Raw genomic sequence first — 22,974 nt, forward strand, 5'->3', positions numbered from 1 at the left:
AAGCTAGCATGTAAATAACTTAATTATATTATATGATACATATACTCAAATTTCTTCAAAGTAAAGTATACTCTAGTTCTATAATTGAAATAGATATAACATGAATATAATTAGATTGCATTACGATATGTATACTTTTTCGACCACAACACTTGATTCTCTAACAACAACAAGACTTCTTTTGTCTATATATTAATGAGTGACAAAGTTTGAGTAGTTTATTATAAAAACGATAAATTAAATGAAAAACTTTTAGGAATAAAAAATATGATTGAAATAATAAGACTCTATGATTATAGTTTTGATAATTGCGCTTTATAGCTATAGTTTTGTTTGCTATGGAGAGTACGATTTATATATTTATCTTGTGAATATACAAATAGAGTAATTGAATACAAATTATGTATTCATACATTTAAATTTTTTTTCGAAACTCCATTGTATATTCGCTTGTCAATTCTGGATTTATACAATAAGGAACCGAATTATACAAACTAGGCGAATAACAAGAATTGGGGAAACTGTAGCCCCAAATTATAATTTTCTTAAACTGTGCCTTTAGTACCTAATATGCTAAATATTTGCTATTCCGCATAAATTTTCCTAAATTTAATGTACAATTTGGGTTATAAATTTAGTAGAAATGAATGATTTTACCTAAGATCGATTTATTTTAAGAAATATATTTGGTGTACATAAATTATTATAAATTTCAAATTCTCAAACTTCAAAAATCATAAATTTGACGAGGTGATTCAATAAAAAAAAAGGTAGAACATTAAAGTTGAGACTTTTTTTTTATGACAATAATATATTTAGTGTAATTCAATAAGAAAAGTAAGAGTAGAAAAATGTGTATATAGCTTTTTTCGTATAGTATGAAAATAAAGAATTCATGTTTCCAATAGACCATCCGCGTAACCGCACAAGTAAACAAAGTAAAACTTAAAAATCAATCTTCTTGATCTTTCATTGATCTGTCATATCGTAATAATGTGATAAAAATAATAAAGAATCTTATCCAACTTGGTTCTTGATTTAAAAGAAATAGAATAAAATAATAATAATAAAGAAAAAACTAATTTTGAGAAATCTGTTCATATATCATGGGCAGATTCAACTTGTCGATTATCAGCTACACGAAAATTAATTTAAAATATATGTAAATAAAAACAAAACAATCATAGAGAAAAAAAATATCTAGAAAAATCACATTCCTTAAAGAATGTGTTTTATTAATTCAGCGTGTACGTATAATTAATTAAAGATTAATGTGTAAACTAAGCAAAAGACTGAGACTTCACTTGTTTCATTCGCAAGATTAAGGAATGCTAATAATTTTCTCTTTTATATTAATAAACAAGAATTGGAGGGCAGAAGAAAGGGACAAAATGATAATATACCTTACTAACCTTAAAGTCTATGTTCGAGTTATCAACATGAAAAATTCAAGTAAAAATGAAAAAAATAACACGTACAAATCGAAAAATAATCCATATTGGAAATGAGGAAGGGTGTATAAAGTAAGGAATTGCACCGTTACTAACAAGATGAAAATTCAAATAACCAATCAACTGAACTGTTAAAATTATTTTGAGGTTGGGGGGAGGGATGTTATAGGTGATGACATAAATAATTGAATTGTGAGCATGTGCATATACCTCCTAAAAAGGAGACAGCAAATTTCACAGATAAGAAAAATTAAATGATACAAATATCTTATACTATTAAAGTTTTTTATTTTCACACTCTAACTTATGGCCTTTACACAACTAATTTTTTTACAGAAATGAGTCCACATGTTTTTTTCTTTTACTTTTTTTTGAAGGGGTCCTCAAATAATATGTAAAAATAATCAACACAGAACATGAAGGTAGGGACTAAGAAATAGTAGGTAGTAATATTTATGTTTCATCTATTATTTAGGTTGAATGGTGACCATCATATCTATCATATTATGCATATAATAATTATCTATTTGAAGCATTATTCTAAATATATATCCATAAGTTACAAACAAATTAAAATGAAGAGAGTACTGTTTTTCTTAATGTTCCGTCCAAACTTGTGTACGCTTCCACTAGGTACTTGCTACCTTTCACCAACGTAAAGACCATATAAGTCTGTAACCAAAGGTTCGGCAGATGAGAAGAAACTTTATATCAACTCTTAAAGCCAACATTAATGAGTAAAATGGAGAAAGAATAATGCAAAGAATGAGAAATACCTCTTATACTTTCTGGCTCCATGAGGGCAATAGAAAGTAACAATAACTGATATATTGAATTCAATCAATCTCCATATGTGCTCGTAGGCAGAAACCGAAATCAAATTGAAACCTATCCTCTATGATTTCCAGACCATCACTGAACTTCTTGATGATGTGAGACAACTGAAAACTTGTACATATTGACCAAAATCTGTACAGCTCAGTCAAGCCTCGAAAGATACATGGACGATACTGAAATTCCACTGTCCAGATATAACTTCAAAGCTCGAATGAAGACAACAAGAAGAAACATCGTTGCCCTTGTGTGGTTGTATCTCCAACATGTATATAAACTATTGACTTGTCATTGAAGTGAGAATCATTATAAGTTCCTGAGTCCTCACTAGAAAAAGTCATCTAAACACATGAACGAGGAACTGAACTATTGCGTTAACTGTTGCAACAAAATGTTAGGAAGGCTTGTTTCCATCATAAGCTTTCTGGTCTCCACGAACAAATATTCTATACAGCCTCAACCTCCTTAAGAGAGAGAATATCATCACGTGGATGAGCTTCTTCAACTTGGACATCTACTTCATCACCAATCTGTACACCAATAGACACCCACGAAGAAGCTTGAATTCCAATCTGCAACAAGTTTGCATTAGATTATAGCAAAACCAGTAAGAATGAGAAGAGGAACAACCAGAAACCATTAATCGCGAGGAAAACCATGGGAAATATCTTTTGACCACACTACACTGGTGCCTGGTATGTGTCTCAGAGAAAGGGAGAGGGGACAAATTGATATTCCCTGCTCAGGTTAATCTTGAGAGATTCGGGGAAAGTAACAAGGCTTGCGCTAAAATTTCCAAGTGTTCTACATATTCAAGTACCAATTCTGGCACATATTAAGTCAAGATCAGTAGAGGTCAAACATGAAAAACATGACTTGGTGAAAATGAGCAGCAACTAATCATAACTTGTGTCGACTTGCACTCATAAAACAGCCCAAATTTTGCCGTAAATCAGTGCTTTAATGATACCATACAAGACACTTTCTTTGGTAACTGAGAAATCCTAGAGAGCCATTTAGCACAGGGGTCGAAACCCAGCGAACTATGGGCCTCAGCCCTCTGCCATTCTTCACTCAAATATCAGGCTTAAATACTAGTTGAGTCCGTATCAATGTGTGTGTCTAACCCACACATCACACAATAGGTTCTTATCACTAGAACAAAGCCCTGGGATTACAAAATATAAGATCATTCTCCACTTAAATATCATGGTTTTGTCTTCAGCAGGGTTCAAACACAATGATGTACCATTACGGCCATAACCCACACATCACGAGTTGTATTTTTACCATTAGACCAAAATCCCAGGGATTACAAAATACAAGAGGCTTTTAACTCATATATAGCCTGTCAGAACATATCTGCTCAATCCTTTATAATAATTTCGAGCTGGGCAATCTCATATAAATCCTAAACCACATAATTATTATTATTTGAATAATATGATTAGTTGAAATGCTTAGCATCAACGAATCAAATTCATATTTAAACAAAAGGGAAGGCTTAGCATGTCCCAATTAGTCAGATAGGGTGGATGCAAGGAAGAGCCTTGGTCACACTTCATTTTCTATAGGGGTCCGAACCTGTGCTTCATCCAGTATCACATAAATCTAGATAATAGGGACCTCAAAGATTGACTAAAAAGCGAGAAATTGACTTTGAGAACGAAAAAGGGGTGAGCAATGTAGAAACAGAGGTAAAAAGTAAGAAAGGGCCAACAGCAAGATTCATGAAAGACATGAGTGCCCTAGAAAACATTTATAGGCATATTTAGAACACATCTGACATGCTGAAAGAGTGGCAAATCAATAATTGCAATTCTGGTATCCAGCATCAATCGAAGAAATTATGAACTCTTACCTCCGTCAACAGTATTGCGGCTATTCGGTCTTTGATGAATCTAAGGACCAGGGCACGATACCGTTTCCCTTTCGGCTGCCTTCTCAAGTATTCCAATATCCAATACCGAAGACTGCTGCTGGAGAGCCTCCTTACAACTCTGGTTGTCATGTTTACTGAAGACGCAATGCCTTCTAGCTCCCCAGCTGAGAGAGGAAGAGGTTCACCACAAAGGAAGGCCTTTACCTATATATACAACAAAATGAACATCAGAACCTCACAAAATGTTCTTGCCATTTTAATCATGCACACACTGCTAAGACTCAAAGCTACATGTTGCAGAATCAATTCATTAACATGGTAGACAAATGAGAAAATAACTGCACGCATAAAAATTAATTGATATGGGAAAAAGAAAGAATCAATGAATGAGAAAGCATTACTTACATACTTGCATGAACAAAAACAACTCTATGTAGGGTTTCTATCCTAGCTCGATTACAACGTAGAAAACAATCCATGCATATCTCATAGGCATTGCCAAGTTGCAACTTCAAGAATGTTTAGTCCAATAGATAAGGCTGAACACTTTCATTTGTCACAATTGCAAAAATCTTAGCAGCACTAGTACTTTAAAGAGCTCACCTGATAATGGGCTGCGAGATCCATATATCTTCTAATGGGGGAGGTAAACTGAACATAGCCTGGAAGTCCCAACACCCCATGGCGTATAGGATTCCTGAAATCCATTTCAGCTGCACGCATAGTTCGAACAATAGCAGCACTCCTAACGGGTCCTTCTGGAAGGTGTGCAAATGCAGAAGCGTCGATATTAGATTGAGGCTGTCCACGGTATGGTAAAGGGATGTTGTTATGAGAACCAAAAGTGGCTATAACTTCCCCACAGAGTATCATCATCTCAGAAACAAGCCTCATAGCTGCATCAGCCTGGTTTTCAACATACAGCTTGATTGACGGCTCTGGATGATCTGGATTAGTCACCTTTATTCGTGTTTCGATGGTGGCTGTGTCTATAGCACCCTGCAGAAACATTCCTTGTCAATTTTTGGTTCTTGAGAATCAGAATACGCTGCAGCACAACTGTAGACATCTTAAAACACTAGAACCAACATGGATAAAGTCATGCAGAAGTAGTAAATAATTACATGAATGCCAGTTATAGGAGTTTTTAAATGTTACAAGAAGACCTCATACTACAGCATCAATCTGAAGCTACATGAGAGCAGCTTCAAACAAAAGAAGCAGAGCATAATGAGTGCAAGCATAGAATTCAAAAAATCTCAAACAACATCTAGAATGCAAAATTGTGAATACAATCATGGGCCAGATACTTCTCATGAAGCGTTGAAGTACATAAGCAAGCATCTGACTGCAGCAAATGCAAAACCAAACAGGGCCACTGCATTTTTCGAACAAAGAAGATGACTATAGGATCGAATTCGCTCTTCAAGAAACTGCTCGTCCCATACCTTCTGCCTGTCTCATATGTGTGGAACCTGGTCTTTTTTGGTTCCAGCCTCTCCCTCGAATACATAGGGTAGGTAGGCTGGGTGAGAAATGGTTTCCTCCTGCCAATAAACTTTTCCCGGCCGCTAGGTGATAGAAATTGCTCAGGTCAGTGAGGAGTCACTCATTCATCTACTCCAAAGACTCACTAAGACTAACCTATCGACAACTACATCCCCGAGCGGCAGTCAAACGGGGGCGTGAATACGAGATGCCAGCGGAATTCTAAGATAGTATACAAGCACTTAGTAAAACACAGCCAACAATATACATGTAGCTGGGACAATAGCTCCTCTAAATAAGAGTGCGGTGGAGAAAGGTGAAACTTGCTCTTAATTTCCATCAACTGCCAAATAATTACACATACGAAAGATAATTTGAAGTTTGGCAGATAAGATGCTACTACCTGTTCGCGACGCCATCTTAACCGGAGTGCAGCTGCTTCAGAAAGAATTTTCAGTTCAATCTCTTCTTCAAGATTCAAATGAAGGAGCTCCGTAGCACTCTCATATGTCAACATATATGTCGGTTTGATGATTGAGTTTTCCACCGAGTATTCTGCAATGCTGCCAAATCCATTAGGTTAATGATTTTCTTTAAAATGTTCATTTCTCAAGATTTTTAAATCCAAAGCATGACCTCATTTAGTAACCAGTTCGCTTTGAAATAATAAGTTCCTGATATCATACCATCTTCAAGATCCAGAAAACGAGACAAACAATTGACAGTTCATGACATATATCATTTTTATACAGAAGGTTAAGCCAAGAAGCAACCCTAAATGTATATTTAAGAAACTTCTCAATAATAAACCCAATAGAGATACAGTAAATCAGGATCCAACATTGAAAGCCCCAAATTCCTGTACTCCAGAACTGCTGGGATAGCCGGACAACAAAATTCTCAGTACAATTTCATTAATAACTAACCTGCCATCAGAACGCAGCACAACAGACACAGAAACAGCATTACACAACTTTCCTTGCTGCAGACTCATGCCTTCCATGGCCAACCTCTCAGGGAACATTGGATATGTTGCAGTAGGCAAGAATACTGAAGTTCCTCTTCTTCTTGCATCCCTGCAAAGAAAGCAATATTAAAATAATACCTCACAAAGATATCACTGAAATCAACATTTTAGGCATAAGACGATGTACTTGTCTATTATGCTTCCTGGCTGAACTAAACTAGTAGGATCTGCAATATGTATCCAAAGTTTAATCCGGCCGTCCTGCAACCTTGTGGCACTCAATGCATCATCAAGCTGCAATAGTCATGCTTTAGGAACATTGAGAATTATATTGTAGAAAATTGCATTTTTGAACTCTAACACACAGTCAAAGCACACAAGACATAATTCTCCCATGAAACCACAATGTATAACGCACCTCATCAGCCTCATCAACATCAATCGCGTAAACCTTCAGGGAAGTCAGGTCTATTCTATCAGCCTAAGCACCAAAACAACAGTAAATCATTGGTTGATAACATATAAAAAAAATGGACATGAACGAGTTTAGAAAAAAAAATGCTTCAGAATTGTTTAGGCAATGAACGTTTCTATTATGGTTCTAGACAAACCAAAAGGTTTTCAGTGAAACCAAAAGTTTTGCACAAATAGGAAAAAAAAGACGTTGAATTCCAGTTAAAAAAGTTCTCCTTTATTTCTAATATAGAACCTTTTTTTAATCAAGAATCCTAGTTTGATCAGCACCCAAGGTCTAGCTTGAATGACAAAGGTGGAGGATTTGTGGCTTAGGTCGCAGGTTCAAGCCCCACACCATGCAAAGCGAAGCCCGGTATTGAAGTGGAGAAGGGTAGAGGGGTGGGCCCATTATTCACGAGTTTAGAAGGCTGTGATTGGTCCAAAGGGCGGGTCACAGACGGATTCCTCGGTTATCGAAAAAAATTAGAATCCTAGTTTGACCAAATTCTCCTCCAAAGCCACTGGAGAAATTTCTCGGGCGCAATAATAAAGCTGATGGTCACATATTCTCTCTGCCGAGGTATATTGGAAACAACCTTTCTACCCACAAAGGTAGGGATATGGTCTGCTTACATCCTACCCTCCCCTTACCCCACTTGTTACTCTGGGTATGTTGTTGTGGTCACATTCCCCCCCCCCCCTCTCTGTGTATCTGTGCGCGCACACTAACTATTTAATCAGCATGTAACACCTTTGCTGTTGACAGATAGGCTAAGAGACGAATAAACATGACAAGTTTGCTAGAACTTGGATTTTTTATATAAATCAAAATTATTTCATTAACGTCACACTAAGACGTACTGGAAATTATGGTGTTCAGTGGTTCAATTATCTTGTTTTAACATACTGTCACAATCCTCTATACAAGTGAAACTTTCGCTTCCACCAAAAGTACAAAGAAACATGAAATAAGAAGAATTTGGAATTTTACAAAATGCAACACTAAAAAAAGCTAGACTCAGAGGAATCCACACTCAATCTGTAACACCCCAGTCCAAAAGCAAAATAGTACGGTCAGAATGGCAAAAATATAGATACATACATTGATATCACAAGTAGAAATCTTAAAGGCAACAATACCTCATCAAGGTCAATCGATGTAGACAAAAGACTCTCTGCGGCCGATATAATCTCATCCCGATGATCAGTTGGGAGGTTCAACTTTAACAAATCGAGATTTACATGTACAGGAAAATACCCAATATCTATGAGGAGATTCACTGCTGCAGATGAAGTCTTTGCCTGTCCCATGGCCTTCAAAATCTAGAAGAAAGTAAGACAAACAACATGATACAGGTTTCTCTTTTAGTTTTCCGACCTTTTCATAAAGGAAAGCTGAGCATAACCTAGCAACTCAACAGGAAAGCAGCACAAGTCCTTCAGAATGGCAGTAAAAACACAGCCTAACTTAAAAAAAGAATAATTGTGATTCTCAAATAAATTCAGGAGACTTTTCATCCAATAGCCAAAGGTTTTTTTTGTGACAAGATATCCAATAACCAAAGGTTAAGGAGGTAATCAATTACCATCCCAGCTGTTTTCTTTTGATCGTCATTTTTGCAAGAATCAATGGCAAAAGCTTCAAGAGACTCTATCTTGTGCCAAGTTTTCTCTTCAGCCTTCCAAGAAGATCTTGGGGGTTTGTCGTAATGAGGCATTTGTTTAGCAGATCGTAGAAACTGTATAAGTTCCTCAAACTCCTTCTCTGAGGCCTCTTTAGCAAGCTTCCTTCGCAAAAGTTCATCCACCTAAATTTTTAGGCCAGGCAGTTACTTGCATTGAAGAGATAAGCAAAATGAGGCATTCATATAGCAAAGTAAGAATACAGAGAGAAAATCTTAGCGAAGCAACTATGAAAGATAGGAAGTTTCAAAGGCAAGTCTTCAGGTAACTCTATACAATGTTATGAACTGATGGAACAAGTAAAACACACAAGTACACATGCATGTGTATTTCGCATGGTAGTGGCAAGAGGAATAATTCATTGATCTTTACTCAAACATTTAATACACACACACAAATTATATCAAAAGACATTGGTGTTGAAATATCAGGTGTAAAGGAAAATACTTGATGAACTTACTATCATAAAAGTTACATTCTATTAATACTACATCATAAGACTGATGGTAAAAAGTTACAATTATTTACGCTCTCTGGGTTTAAACACTAACATCCACAATATGATCTTTTATACGATAATAATTCAAAAATTATCTAAACATACAGGTATCAAAATATCTATCTATCTATATATATGACTGTAAAATAGGGAAACTCTAAATATAATCTTTTTGCGGTTTTACAAATTTCTTATCAAATAAAGGGGAACATTGGAGCAATGGAAAAATTGTCTCTCTGTGACCTATAGGTCATAGTTTCAAGCCGTGGAAGCAATCATTAATGCTTGCATTGGGGTACATATCACAATCTTTCGGTGCGGTGCGGTCTTCCCCCGACCCCTGTGTGAATGTGGGATGCTTTATGCATCGGGCATCCCTTCACTAGTTTCTTATCTACTATCCGGATGAACTTTACTTCTTCCTGTCCAGTTAGTTTGTATACAGGTGGAAGTTCATGTGTTAGCCCCTATTATTTAACATTTGAGCAGATTGCCTGAATGGATTATATCAGACTACAAAGATGATCCCATTCATATAAAGCTAAACAAATCATGCTCCATTGAAAGCAATCAAGATCTGCCAAAACACACCTATCTCGGACCTTCAATCCAGGAACAATCTCTGAAACAAATACCAGAACAGAAAAGAACAGGAAAAAGCTCATAGAAGAGAAAATGATATACATAACAGAGATGGGAACGATTAACATATAGAGTACAAGAAAATGTCCAGTCATCTAAGACCAAATGAGAACAGATGATGCATTTTCAGTTGACCAAAATAGCTGATGGAAGATTGTATCACCTGGTTAGCAGTCCGAGGTCCATATACAGAAAGACCTTTTGACTCCAGAACTGCAAAGTACACCTCATCTCTTGATAACAGCAGGTGGGCGCAATAGGTCTCAAGAGGCTCCGCACTACCAAAAATCATCTGGTAGGACAAAAGAGGGTCATTAAAAGAACAATCAATGTCGATGTCATGACTTCCAGAGAGATTACCTCAGCTAGTTCTTGAACTGTTACTGATTCATTTTTCTCAAGTAGCTCATTCCATGCAAATTCAAGCAGTGCTGGATCCTATCAGTGGGCACTAAAAAATTCAATCTTTATCCTAAAAAAGAGTACAGAACTGTGTATTGTGTCTCGTTATCGTGTAGCAAGAAAATTCAATTAAACAACAAGAGACAACCAACCAAGTTATCATGAGCTTTCTGTACAAATTCTGATATTTCTGTGGGCTCAAAATTTTCAGCACCAGGAACAATAAAAGTCACTTGCTGTGGCTTAATAGAGGTTGTAATCCCATTCTGATCATCAAAAACCAATAAAATAAACTAAAAATGCATCAGTGCCTAAGCAGCAAATAAGCCTAGTAATCCAGTAAAACGAACTCTTTAAGTATTTCTATTTACACCTGATCAGAGACCATCCAATTCTTTTTTCCATCAGGTTTAAGAGCAACTGCTAGCAACAACCTTTCAGAATCCTTCTTGAACTCCAGCAACAATCCTTTTTGTAGTGTCCCTTTCTTCAACTTGTCCTCAAGCAGCTCTCCTGTGCTTACTGATTCCAGCCTATAAAAGATACCACAATAACCACTCCTGATTTTAGACCTCAAAAAACAACAATTCTAATAAAAATCGTGTAAAACTAAGGGCTTTTAACACATTTGGCTACTCGACCAAAATAATTACAGTCACTAGCCAAATATATGTGTATATATACATACACACTAATTATTTATAAACTATGTTTACCATATGTAGATATTCTAAATAAACAGATACTCAAACTTGGCCTCAACTGGTAAATATGCGCTCAAACTTTGAGAGTGAACATCTAAACACTCCATCTTAGTCTCAAGCAACAACTAAACACCCCAACTCGTCCAAGCTATGTCTCATAAAAACATGATACTAATGTGACACATAAATTTTGGAGGTGTGTAGATAATCATTTTGTAAAGTTGAAGAGTTCAATTGACATAGTCAAAACAAATTGAGGTGTCTAGCCGTGCATGCTCAAAGTTGAAATGCTAACTTGTAGGTTGAGGCCAAATTTGAGTGTCTTTGTTTATGTATAATAACCTATGACTTATACAATATAGACATTAATATACCAAAATAAAATACATTTTCAGTAGAATTCATAACGGTACTACAAAATGAGCAGAAGGTACTCGCTAGTAGCACGAACTCTGCCACGTTTGTGTATCGAAGCAAGCTCTTCCATAACCATTTCGACGAGGTTTTGAACTGAATAGTTCCGAACGGTGACATGGCTGAGAGGATAAGGCACACAACGGAGAAATGAATGTGAATTCGAACGGTTTCTATGTCGAGAAAAAGCTGTTAATTGACGGACACAGCAGCACCGGCGGGAGACGGCGAGCGGCGGCGTAGCGGCGGAACGGAAAATTACGCAGCTGTTCATGGCGCGAACCGCCATGGTGTGTGGTCGGGAGCTAGAAATTGGTGGTTGAGATAGTTTGAGATGTCATGTGTGTATAAGCAATTGGGGATTTGGTTTTAGAAGAGGCTTTGGTTAGTTTTCTCTTTTTCTTTTTAAATATTCAATCGTGTACGTCCACCGACAGCCGACGGGTTCAGGACTGGGACCCCGTGCCCAGCCCTCAGAGCCAATCCTTTTCTCGAAGTTACGGATCCATTTTGCCGACTCTAATCATTGGCTTTACCCGATAGAACTCGCACGCGAGCTCCAGCTATCCTGAGGGAAACTTCGGAGGGAAGAGTTATCTTTTCTGTTTAACAGCCTGCCCACCCTGGAATCGGCTCAGCCGGAGGTAGGGTCCAGCGGCTGGAAGAGCACCGCACGTCGCGCTTGGTTGAAAAGCCAGTGGCGCGAAGCTACCGTGTGCTGGATTATGACTGAACGCCTCTAAATCAGAATCCGGGCTAGAAGCGACGCATGCGCCCGCCGTCCGCTTGCCGACCCGCAGTAAGGGCCTATGGCCCCTAAGGGCACGTGTCGTTGGCTAAGTCGCCGCGACGGAAGCGTCGCGGTGACCGCCTTGACGACTAAAGTTGATATTTAAATATTATCGAATCCATTTTTACGTGTAGCATTTGAAATTTGTTGCATTGCTATGACTTGAAATCGAAATCTATGATTAGTTCTTGTTGTATTTATAGTAAACGATATGAAATTTCTGTTTTATCAAAATGACTTATCTATAAAAAATAACATCGTTCGAGAAAAGGCCGACAAACCCGACCCACTTCCCTTTTCTCAACAACAAAAGGATCATAAACCATTTCAGCAGGTTTTATTTAAATAAGTATTTGATTCACTATTGACATTAGAAAGCTTTCAATGTGAACTTTTTTATACTATATAAGAATGTTGTCCAATACAAAAACAAAAATAACAGTAGGATTAAATGTTTATGTAAGATTTCTGAAATGACATCAATTTACAAAGAAATTGCAAGTGTGATGGCTATTCAACGGCAAAGCTGAGTACAGAGTCCCTGGATCTTAGACGTACTTGGATTCGACAATGGATAGGTTCTCGTCTTGTTACTGTTGGAGCACGTCAATGTGAGCTGGTTAATCGTTTGCTCGGACTGCAAGAATGAAAACAAGTTCAACTCGCCAAATCACCAACATCATGAAGTCTAAGCGACTTAACACGCAAAAATCCTTAAAATTTCAACAAGATTTTATTTTTATAGGAAGTATGGTGGTGCAAACTTTACATCCTGTGGCTATGGAATTGGAAAATGAAGGTTTCATGTCATGACAGTGAAGGAGATTTTTTCAGTTTTATGAAAATGAGAAATTCAGTAACTTCTTACCATACAGGAAACAGGCTCTGTGTTGCAGCTCCACCTTGAAGTGGGTAGACAACTCATATAATGGCACCAGGAACAATGATCATTTAAATCTACTCCGCGGAAAAGCATGACCAAGCCACTAGTGAACCTGCAGCAAGGAGAACATAAATTGTTTACCACATGTACAGCTAAAACATATTGCTTTCAACTAGTGAAGTGACCAAGTCGGATCAAATTCAGAATCTTCCTTGTCAAAAATGGCCATATTATTTAACCATCTGAAGTGTTTGCCACTAAAGATCTGCTGCATCACGTGCTTAATTCTAATTCTAGGTTCTTGTGGACCTAAATAACACATTTTTGCGTACCTGATACAATATGATCAGATATATCTGAAGTTTATCGTTTAACGGCTATTGTTGTCAAAATCAAGGGAATGGAACCATGAAGTAATCGATAACAGCAGAGTAGAGTAATGGGACCTATATACTACAAATAACATGTCACTTGCACGTGGTGGAGACTGCAGTTGCTTGGCAACAAATAAGTGATTCACTAAGTCGAGATCCATTCATCAAAAGGTAATTGATAAGTATCACTCAAGTCAAGGAATGAAAACTACTTGGTTTTATATATCTGTTTTTTCATAAGTAGAATGATTACAGCTTAGTGTTATAAGCATTTGAAGGCATAAAATTAACAGAGAGAGACATGCTAAGGGGTGCTCCTCCTACCAACTACCGTCACTTCCTTCGTGGCCCGTGCTACCCCAAACTAAGTGGGTCAAATGATAAACTCGGAAATCTGGGAAGTCACACCCCGGCCCTTGGGGAAGTAGTAACATAAGTTTCATTATCACTACTTACATATTAGTAGTACTTCGTCACTAGACTTAGACCCATTAGGCTCATAACAATAGCAGATATAACCAGCACCAACAGCAGAAACTTGTTTAGGAATGAAAATTCAACATATTTTCTGCTTTTTCGCTTTTAGTTTCTCAAACTAGGGCAGAAACGAAATAAAAGAGATGACAAAATGGCAAAAAAGGACTGGTAAAAAGAAAGTTAACATGATATAAAAATGCAAAATGTGTGAATATTAAACACACTGTAGTTTAAATGACCCACTATCAAAGATATATATAAAAACCTATTCTGCAGCCTAATTAAAACATGACAGAATAGGAAAAACAAGGTGCAGCACCAACGAAACTTACCCAATTATCAAAAGAATAAGAGAAACAACCCATAGAACCATTTGATACATCTTGAATTTTGGTTTAGCCGATGCTGAATATGTTCTGGATGCATATTTCTGGCTCACCCAGCCAAACTGGGGCCGGATCAGAAATACGAAACCAAGAAGAAAACCAGACACAAATCCTCCAATATGAGCGAAGTTGTCAACGTGTGGGAGAAGTCCAACCGCCAGATTTATAATAATGATAACCACAAGGGTCACTAAAACTGCAATCTGCAGAAAAGGGGAATCAAGAAGTCCAAGGGCTAATAAGATGATTTCTCTATCAAGTGAGCAGCAAGCCGATCATTAATGGAAGGTGTGAACTGTGATGAGAACTGTTTGATAAATACCTTATTGGCATATATGGTCCAATTGATTATAAGCTCTGAAAGCATGCTTCCCAGCAACCCAAAAAGTGCACCAGAAGCACCAACAGATATATTTGACTTAATAAATAGAGCTGAGAACAAACTGCCACCAAGTCCAGCGATGATATAGAGCACACCAATGCGTACTACAAGACAACAAGGATAAATGAGCAAACAGTAGTCTCAACTACTTCTGAATAACAGGTCAGAGATCACATATACCAACACAAGTAAGATTCAGTTGAGAACCCAGAGGTGGATCTAGCTCTTCACAGCAGTTGCAATCAAATTCACTGCAGTCGGCTAGTAAATAGACTTGAGTGTCTAACAGGACAAGGCCAGACTACTATTTTGGGGAGTGCTTACTTCCATAAATCTCAAATGTGATAATTCAACTGAATCCTCTTGTGCAGATGGGCATCAAAGGACCAAACGTTATATATGTCATGCAAATGAGAAAATAACACTTTCAGATCAGAGCATCTTTCTAGTCAATTGGATCCATTGAATTGTTCAAACACGTCTTTTACCGCCAAAAAGAACTAACAGGAGAAGATGATCCTCTAAAGAATGACGCAAAAGGAATGGCCACAAAATTTTGGTATCAATACTAGCCTCAAAGTTGGGAATGGACACAAAACTTCCCCTTGGGAAAGCAACTGCTTAGGACCTGGTCCACTCAGGCTTCTATTTCCAGATGTTTTCATACTGAATCAACAACAAAGAGCTAATATCAATGAAGTTTAAAGAAACCAAGGCTGGGACCTCAGTTTCAGAAGGCTTTCAAATGACTTGGAGATGGAAATATTCATAGAATTCCTCAACATTCTCAACCTCTTCAAAAGAATCTCACTAGAACAAGATAGATTATGGTGGTTGAGAGACAGTTCATGTATCTTTTCATTCAAGACAGCATATCATATGAGGAAGAACAACAACCTTAATGTGTAGTGGTTCTGGAAGCACTTATAGATTACCAAGATATCATACAAAGTGGCATGTTATGTTTGGTTAGTAGTTAAGAGGGCCTGTGTGACACAAGGCAGACTGCAGATGAATGTACCTTTGCTCTATTTGCTATCGACATGGAGGAAATGCACAAACAAATAGTCATCTTTTTTTGCACTATAAGGTGACTTCTCAATTGTGGGACATATTTCCAGCTATGATTAATTCGAGCTGGACAATGCAAATGAATACACTAGATATGCTAGCTAGTTGGAGTAGAAAAGGAGGAACAAAAGCTTAAAAAAGCTAGTTGGAGTATGATCCCAGGCTGCATATGATGGACTATCCGGAAGGAGAGGAATTCAAGATGTTTTGAGAACAAAAGCTATCCTATCCAGAAGATAAAGTTTAATTTGTATTCTGCTTTTGCATTTTCAGAGGAAACAAGAGTATATAATCGACACAGTCACAGAGAGTCACTATAGTTTTTGTTTAGTTAGCCTTTTTATGTAACTTATATTTTAGTTCACTTCCCATGTAATTTTGGCCTCCACAGGCGCTGTTGATCTTAATACAAAAATGTTACCATTTCATCTTTATCAAAAATATGTTACCATTTTTTTAATTAAAAAAAAGAGGCAAAAAGATTTTCTGAAAACGTGTCTGTTTAAGCAGTGTTATCAAAGGCGAAAAGCGCAAAATAACTCTAAGGTCTGTGAGGGCTTTAAGCGCAAATAAAGAGTGGCTTTAATGAAAAAATGTGCAAAGGGAGAAAAGAAAAGAAATATATATTTTTAGTCCAAGACCAATAATTATAAACATGAACGACAAATATATGACCGAAGAAATTGAGAAAAAATTATAATAAAGTGAAATATCAATTATTTAGTGTCACTTCTTCATATGAGGCTCATTGGCAAGTAAATGTTTGCCTTAGAACCTTGATGACGACATTGAAGCGCACATAAAGCGAGTCGAAGAGCTCAACAAGTTTTGAGTCTCGCTTCAGGGCTTAAGCGCGCTTTTGATAACACTGTGTTTAAGTGAAAGATATTTTATTATAGAAAGAGAAAGTGATGTATTTGTTTAGCGTTGAATACCTGAAACTTCTGCAGAAACTTTTTTTCAATGAAAACTAGAAAGCAGAGGTCCAATATATCTGCTGCACGAAACAAAATTGCAAAAGAATTGATATTACTTGCTTTCTTTTACCTTTATTGCAATCTATTGGGAAAGACAAGGCACAGGAAGCGGTCAAGTGCTTTGCAGGAGAGTAAAGCTTCAGTGCCAGATGATTCACTTCAGCATTCTTCCAGCTGTCTTGGAATATAGTCAAAGACGAGGAGATGGTAAATTGAGGCTTTTCAGGATATGGAAGAATTCGAAAAAGAGTCCCAACACCTCTTTTGTTGTTCCAAAAATAGAGGGTGCCACGGGTATCAAGGATTATAACCTATTAACCTAGTGTAAGCCGTAAGGAATCTATAAGATTATGTCTTAAGTGTTTTTTTGATAAAGAAGATGATGTCCAAAGTGTTACCCAATAAACTAAAGAAGGTCTAGATAAGACGGTATCTATTTCGCAGAATGTTTTTGGGGAAGGGGGACAAATTCTTAGATGCAGTATAGGTGGCAAATGAACTAATGAAGTGGTTGATTCAAAGAAGAAAGCAAGGGAAATCAAGGATTTTGTGCAAATTGGATCTTGAGAAGACCTACAATCACGTAAACTGGAAGTTCTTGATTTTATTAGGTTGAAGAGACTTTGGTGCAAGATGGAGAGAGTGGATCAACCGTTACATTTCAACAACTAGGTGTTTGGTCCTAGTGCTCGGCAAACTGTTTAGTTTCTTTGGTGGTTCGAGACGAGTTGGACAAGGCCAGCCCTTTATCCTCTATGTTGATCATACTAATGATGGAAGAGCTGAGCAAGGTGGTGGATAGAGCTGCTGTAGGAGCTTACATGAGTGTTTTTTCACAGCGATTGATGGACATAGTACTGTAAGCATGTCTCACCTATTGTTTGTGTATGACACTTAGTATTTTGTAATGCTAACAGAGCTCAGTTGGCTTACTTGTGACAAGTGTTGACATTGTTGAGAATGGTTATAAAAGGCGAAAACATCCCAGGCCAGTTAGGAAGGTGGAGAAGATTGAGGTCTTACTTCTTAGCACGTGTGTTTAATTGCAAGGTGGGGGCTCTTCTACCTACTTGGTATACCACTAGGAACACCAGTAAGGACCACAGTATCCCCGTGATAGAGAGGGTATAAAGGAGCCCATATGTTGGCAAAAGAGATACTTATCCAAGGGGAAAGGAAGTGTCAACTAAGAGTACACTATCAAGTATCCCGACATTTTTCATATCCTTGTTCCATGCTCAATTTAGTACTCAGTAGCACAAGAAAATCAAAAAACTTAAGTGGAATTTCCTATGGGATGCTTCAAGTGTGGATAGGAAGTTCCACTTGGTAAAATGGGAGACAAACAGTCACGAAACCTAGGTGTTCAAGTCGACTTTGGGATTAATGATTTGAAGGTAATTAATAAGAGTACAAGACGCTATTTGGGAAGTGTCTATGGAGTTTGGTATAGAGGAGAATGCTTTTTGGATGGCGTAACCACAAAAATATGGGATTTCAGAAGGGGGGTTGGAGGACTAAAGATATCACACTTCATAATGAGCGTGGACTATGTTAGAATATCTTGAAGAGGTATGAAGAATTCAATGGGAATGTATCATTCAGGATGGATGATGGAAGTCGGGTAAGTTTTCAAGGACAACTGAATTGCTTCACAAACAAAGTACTTCACAAGTTAGCCATGATGAATGGAGATGGGACGGGAAATAATGGTATCTTCTTTGCATTGTATCTCTATATTTTTGGTGTAAAGAGATGGGATTAAGGGATTCAGATCAACTTTTAGAATTCTTAGGATCTTTGTAAGTATTATGCTTTTTGTTTTTTTCTGATTTTCTAAAGGTCCCAGCATATCCTTAATGCTGAAGAACACAATGTTTACCAATTCTCAAAAAAAATAATGGTATCTTCTCGTTAAGTCATATTATGAGAAGCTTCTGAGAAAATAAAAATGTGTTTTCCACTAGGCAACCTTCAAGGGGGTGATCTTAACGATTGAGAATTAAAGAAGAGATACGTAACTTAACTTCATGGCTAGCTGCAAGGGGTGATCTTGACAGTTGAGAATTTAAAGTAATGAATGATTACTTATGTTGATGCTTATTGTGTAAAAGCACAGGAGAAGGCATGAATCATCTCCTTCTACATTGTTAGATGGCACCTCGCTAATAGCGGAAAATAATGAGATGGTTTGGACTTCAATTGGTGATGTAATGTACTATTAAAGAAGCAATGTTTAGTTGGATTCTTAAAGAACGGCAGAGTACACCCACAGCATGAGATGTTGCTACTCACTTATGTCGATCATAAAGAGGTAGAGAAGAGGAAGAGTTTTTCATAGAGGAGAGAGATTTTGTACACTAGAGGAATAACCTCTTAACGATATAATTTTTGGTGCATCCATGAGGTTCTTTTAGGTTCTTATATGTATAGAAGATTGTCTTTTGCAGAAAACCATATTGTACAAGGTTTCTATTTTTTGGTATATTTCTGGTATGTGGGCTCATTTTGTCCTCCGTTATATGAAATTTTATCCGCTTTACGAGCAAAAATGTGAGATGCAACATTATCAGCAACATACTATATCCAAGTAATCATTACTGGTCAATAGGTCTTAAATTCTGCTTTAGAATTCTAATATCAGCAAAGAGAAGAATGAGCTTATAAATCTTGTGACTAACAAACAAATGAAAGTTGTAGCAACTAAGTCTCAGCTTCTAAAATCTTAAGTACTTTTGGCAATGCAACATAACGTCAAATGTGAATTTGCTATAAAGTAAAAGTTTTTTAGATCTTTGATAGCACAAAACGTAGAGAGAAACAAAATGTAAAATGCAGGTGAAAGCTCTGGTATTTACAACATACCAAATCCAAACTCTCGCTCCAGCCGAATGCCAATCACTAGAAGACTCAGCATGTTGGCCAGTAAATGAAAAACACCACCATGCAACCACATGCAAGTAAAAAGACGCCATCCTTGATGTTCGCGGACCACCTTATTCACATCTAGAGCACCCATCTTCTCTAGCCTAAACAAAAAGGAACAGATATACAGCTTTATACATGTTTGATGTTTATCTATTCCAGTGTAGCTTAGTTTAAAGTAAGAAGAATCAACTCACTAACATAGAAAATCAACAAAAAGAAAAATGAATGACACAAATTCATTCATCAACCTCAATGCAGTAAGAGATCAACAAGTTACAGTAATTTGATCATCAATATTGAAGTGCATGACTAGTCAAACGTACTGGCTCATAGGTGATATGACGAATATCGGAAGTACTGAAAGAATTTTTTATAAGGATGTTAATGTACTAAAGTAGGATAAGTTAGACCTTTAATCACATGAATGGAAGTTCTTCCAAAAAATCTATAATCTCATCTGTGCCGTTTTAGCAAATCATAAACACACCAGAAACAAATATCTATATAGTCAATACAAGCAGGTTGGGTTGTGGTTAAATTGATATTAACACACGGACAATAACTAAGGTGCTTCACGCATTCTCAATAAACAACAACTCTGCCATTTGACATGAGCCTTTTTGGTTTGCTTAGAGATTGCATGTAGTGTGGGAATTTATGGAACAGTATGTCAAAGGCACGCTTAAGCCCTAAGTGAGGTTCAAAACATGTTGAGCGTTTTGGGTCGCTTAATGTGAACTTCAATGTCGTCATCAAGGGGCTCTGAGACATACTTTTCCTTGTGAATGAGCAGTGGGTTCAAGATATAAAAAATAAAACCAAGATACAAGAACTAAAACTAAAATGTGGCAACAAGGATTTGAACTCGGGTTGGCTGGGAAAATTGAACCCTCTTCACCACTCGGACAAGGGTCACACTTGTGTTACTGGGGTCAAAGGTTAATACATACATATAAAATTTAAAAACTGATTAAATATATATATATATATATATATATATATATATTAGTGTTTTTTTCAACGAAGTGGGTTCATATGAATCCACTTGACCCACTGTAGGTCCGCCCCTATCAATACAAGGAGTCCTATTTGTTGTTCAACACAAAGTGATCCAATAAGCAGTCTAACCTCTCTTCTTTTTCTCCCTTTTAACAAAGTCAACGGTCAAAACAAAATTAGATTGTGAATGCAAATATTTCATCTTCTGCAACAAGCTGTAGCATTCAAGTAAAAGATAAGCCTTGAAATATGCAACATCCAATAAACTTTACAATAAGTTTAGCCTTACCGATGGTTCTCTCCCTAGAAAAGCTACCTCAAAGTACAATTTTACTACAAAGGGGTTATCGTGATCTGGTGCTCACAAAATTATCTTCAGACAAGGAAAAAGAACTCCATATAAGGTGAAGCAATTTGCCAAAAGATGCTGCATGTCTAACAAAGAGCCCGAGCCAACTAGTTTGATTTTGCTTTCTCTGCATTAGGGTCATCCTTTTTGTTCAATTTGTCACTCTCTCTTGATGCAATATGAAGCTAGAAACTTAAGTGAAACTTATGGTACAAAGTGAAGCTAAGTACATTAAAGCACAAACTTCAATAAAAAGCTCCTCGTAGCTTAATTTGGATCCTCATAAAAGAGAAGGACAAAAGAATGTCTGGAGAGTTATCAGATACGGCACTGGAAGCAAGACCGAAAAGCATGCGAAACTCTCTGTGATCCCGCTTACTTTCTGCACCTCCTGTGTGCCTAATTCAATCTGTACCACTTAAGTCCTTTTCTACAATTATCCAAGACAGAAGATTTGGTAGTCAAACCTCAGATGAGAGTGATGATCCAGTTCTCTTTCTACATAAGCTTCATCTAAATAAAGTTTATCATAGAGCCCAGGCTCTTGAGAACTTGATCAAAAAGGGCACATCTATAATCAAATTGAGTGTTGTTTCATCTTATTCAAGCTTGATCAAACAACATGAACTCTACCACACACATAAGTGAACAAACCCTCAACATGTCACAAAATTGACACTTCCACAAGTTTCCCATCCTATCCATCCCTTAGGCTGCAGTGCTGTCCCTCCACTAATTAACCAGGCAACCTGCTACAGCCCACAAGTACAGGTGCTGGTAAACCTGCCCACCAACTTCTACCTGGAATATGAATGTTTTTCTCCTACAGCCACCACTCAGCCATCCCTTTATTTTATTTTTTTGATAAACTTGGTGTCCTGATGTCTGAGCCAGCTTGCACGCACTTCGACTAATTCCAAGGATACTCAACCACCACCCACCAGCAACAAGTAACAGGTAACTCTGTCCACCAATGCTAAGACGGCTGGGAAAAAATTACGTGATATTTTATCTTTGCTTACTGGGATTTGAACCTAAGAGCTCAAGATGCTCAATTCACTTCATTGATCACTAGCCCTTACCCTTACGAAACTCCCAATTGATTTCCTCTTAAAGAGAGGGTCATGAGTACACCATAAAGCTTACGAATTTCACAAACAATTACTCCATTCAAATTATAAAACGAAAAAACTAAAAGGACAAGAAAGAGATACATACGTGGTAGAAGAAGGCCCAAGAAGAGGATTTTCACTGAATGGCTGAAACGAAAACCTACCCAAAAATCCAGCATAACAAGAAACAGAGTTGTTGGGGCAATTATTCACATACATGGTCACCAAAAATGTCACTACATTGACTATAACAAAAGATGGTATCAACCATGGAAACCATTTCTTGAAATGCTTAATTTCTCTATAAAAAGCAGGTCCTCCTGTTGTTGTCATAGCTGGCTCTACTGGGTATACTGAGTTACCCCCTTTCCTTGAATGGACCTGGATTTGGATCTCCGGTTGTGAATGAGCTCCTCCGGCCATCTCGCCGGAAAATCAAGAATGCTGGAAATTGATGCCGGGAAGTTTAAATTCCGATTGTACACAATGGGTAGAGAAGAAAAAGGAGTTAACGTGGCTTTGAAGAGAGGATAAAGTCAAATTGATTGATTCATACGAAGATGATTAGCTTTGCCGACGAGCTGATAACTTCATACACTCAATACCTTTTGTAGCCTTTATTTTTTCTTCTGTTTTTTTTGGGCAAATTAATTTTTTTTCCCTTCTACTATAAATAGTTAAAAGTTATTTATTTGAATAATATCGTGCTCAAAGTTCGTATTAGAATTTCAAGTAAATACGAATTACGTCCTGTATAATTATTGAATTAAAGATTTAAATTTGAAATATCTAGTTAAGGATGAAACACTTTCAACGATGTATCA

General features: G+C 37.1%; 2 protein-coding genes across 5 annotated transcripts; both read right to left on the reverse strand.

Moving 5' to 3' along the window:
* Window positions 1-1,891: 1,891 nt before the first annotated feature.
* LOC101247453 (ribonuclease II, chloroplastic/mitochondrial) lies at window positions 1,892-11,808 on the reverse strand. Of its 4 annotated transcripts, none has more exons than XM_019215678.3 (15): window positions 11,443-11,808; window positions 10,678-10,837; window positions 10,457-10,597; window positions 10,263-10,340; window positions 10,066-10,194; window positions 8,665-8,886; window positions 8,219-8,401; window positions 7,041-7,103; window positions 6,810-6,916; window positions 6,582-6,731; window positions 6,059-6,218; window positions 4,771-5,166; window positions 4,147-4,371; window positions 2,228-2,857; window positions 1,892-2,123 (listed from the first exon to the last, which is right to left on the reverse strand). In XM_019215678.3, the coding sequence occupies exons 1-14, from the start codon at window positions 11,709-11,711 to the stop codon at window positions 2,732-2,734; spliced, it is 2,409 nt and encodes an 802-aa protein (XP_019071223.1). In that variant the 5' UTR covers window positions 11,712-11,808; the 3' UTR covers window positions 1,892-2,123; window positions 2,228-2,731. The 4 variants fall into 4 exon arrangements, with proteins under 4 accessions (XP_019071223.1, XP_019071225.1, XP_069144995.1 ...); XM_019215680.3 differs by having other exon boundaries at window positions 10,457-10,570; window positions 11,443-11,807; XM_069288894.1 differs by having other exon boundaries at window positions 10,457-10,570; window positions 11,396-11,792.
* Window positions 11,809-12,591: 783 nt separating this feature from the next.
* Window positions 12,592-22,813, reverse strand: LOC101258586 (RHOMBOID-like protein 1). The gene is made up of 6 exons (XM_004246395.5): window positions 22,257-22,813; window positions 19,628-19,791; window positions 14,655-14,818; window positions 14,279-14,535; window positions 13,081-13,207; window positions 12,592-12,849 (listed from the first exon to the last, which is right to left on the reverse strand). Exons 1-6 carry the CDS (start codon window positions 22,571-22,573, stop codon window positions 12,727-12,729), a joined length of 1,152 nt encoding a protein of 383 aa, XP_004246443.1. The 5' UTR covers window positions 22,574-22,813; the 3' UTR covers window positions 12,592-12,726.
* Between the last annotated feature and the right edge of the window lie 161 nt (window positions 22,814-22,974).

This window comes from Solanum lycopersicum, chromosome 9 (assembly GCF_036512215.1).
Source record: "Solanum lycopersicum chromosome 9, SLM_r2.1".
NCBI classification, from domain to species: domain Eukaryota; kingdom Viridiplantae; phylum Streptophyta; class Magnoliopsida; order Solanales; family Solanaceae; genus Solanum; species Solanum lycopersicum.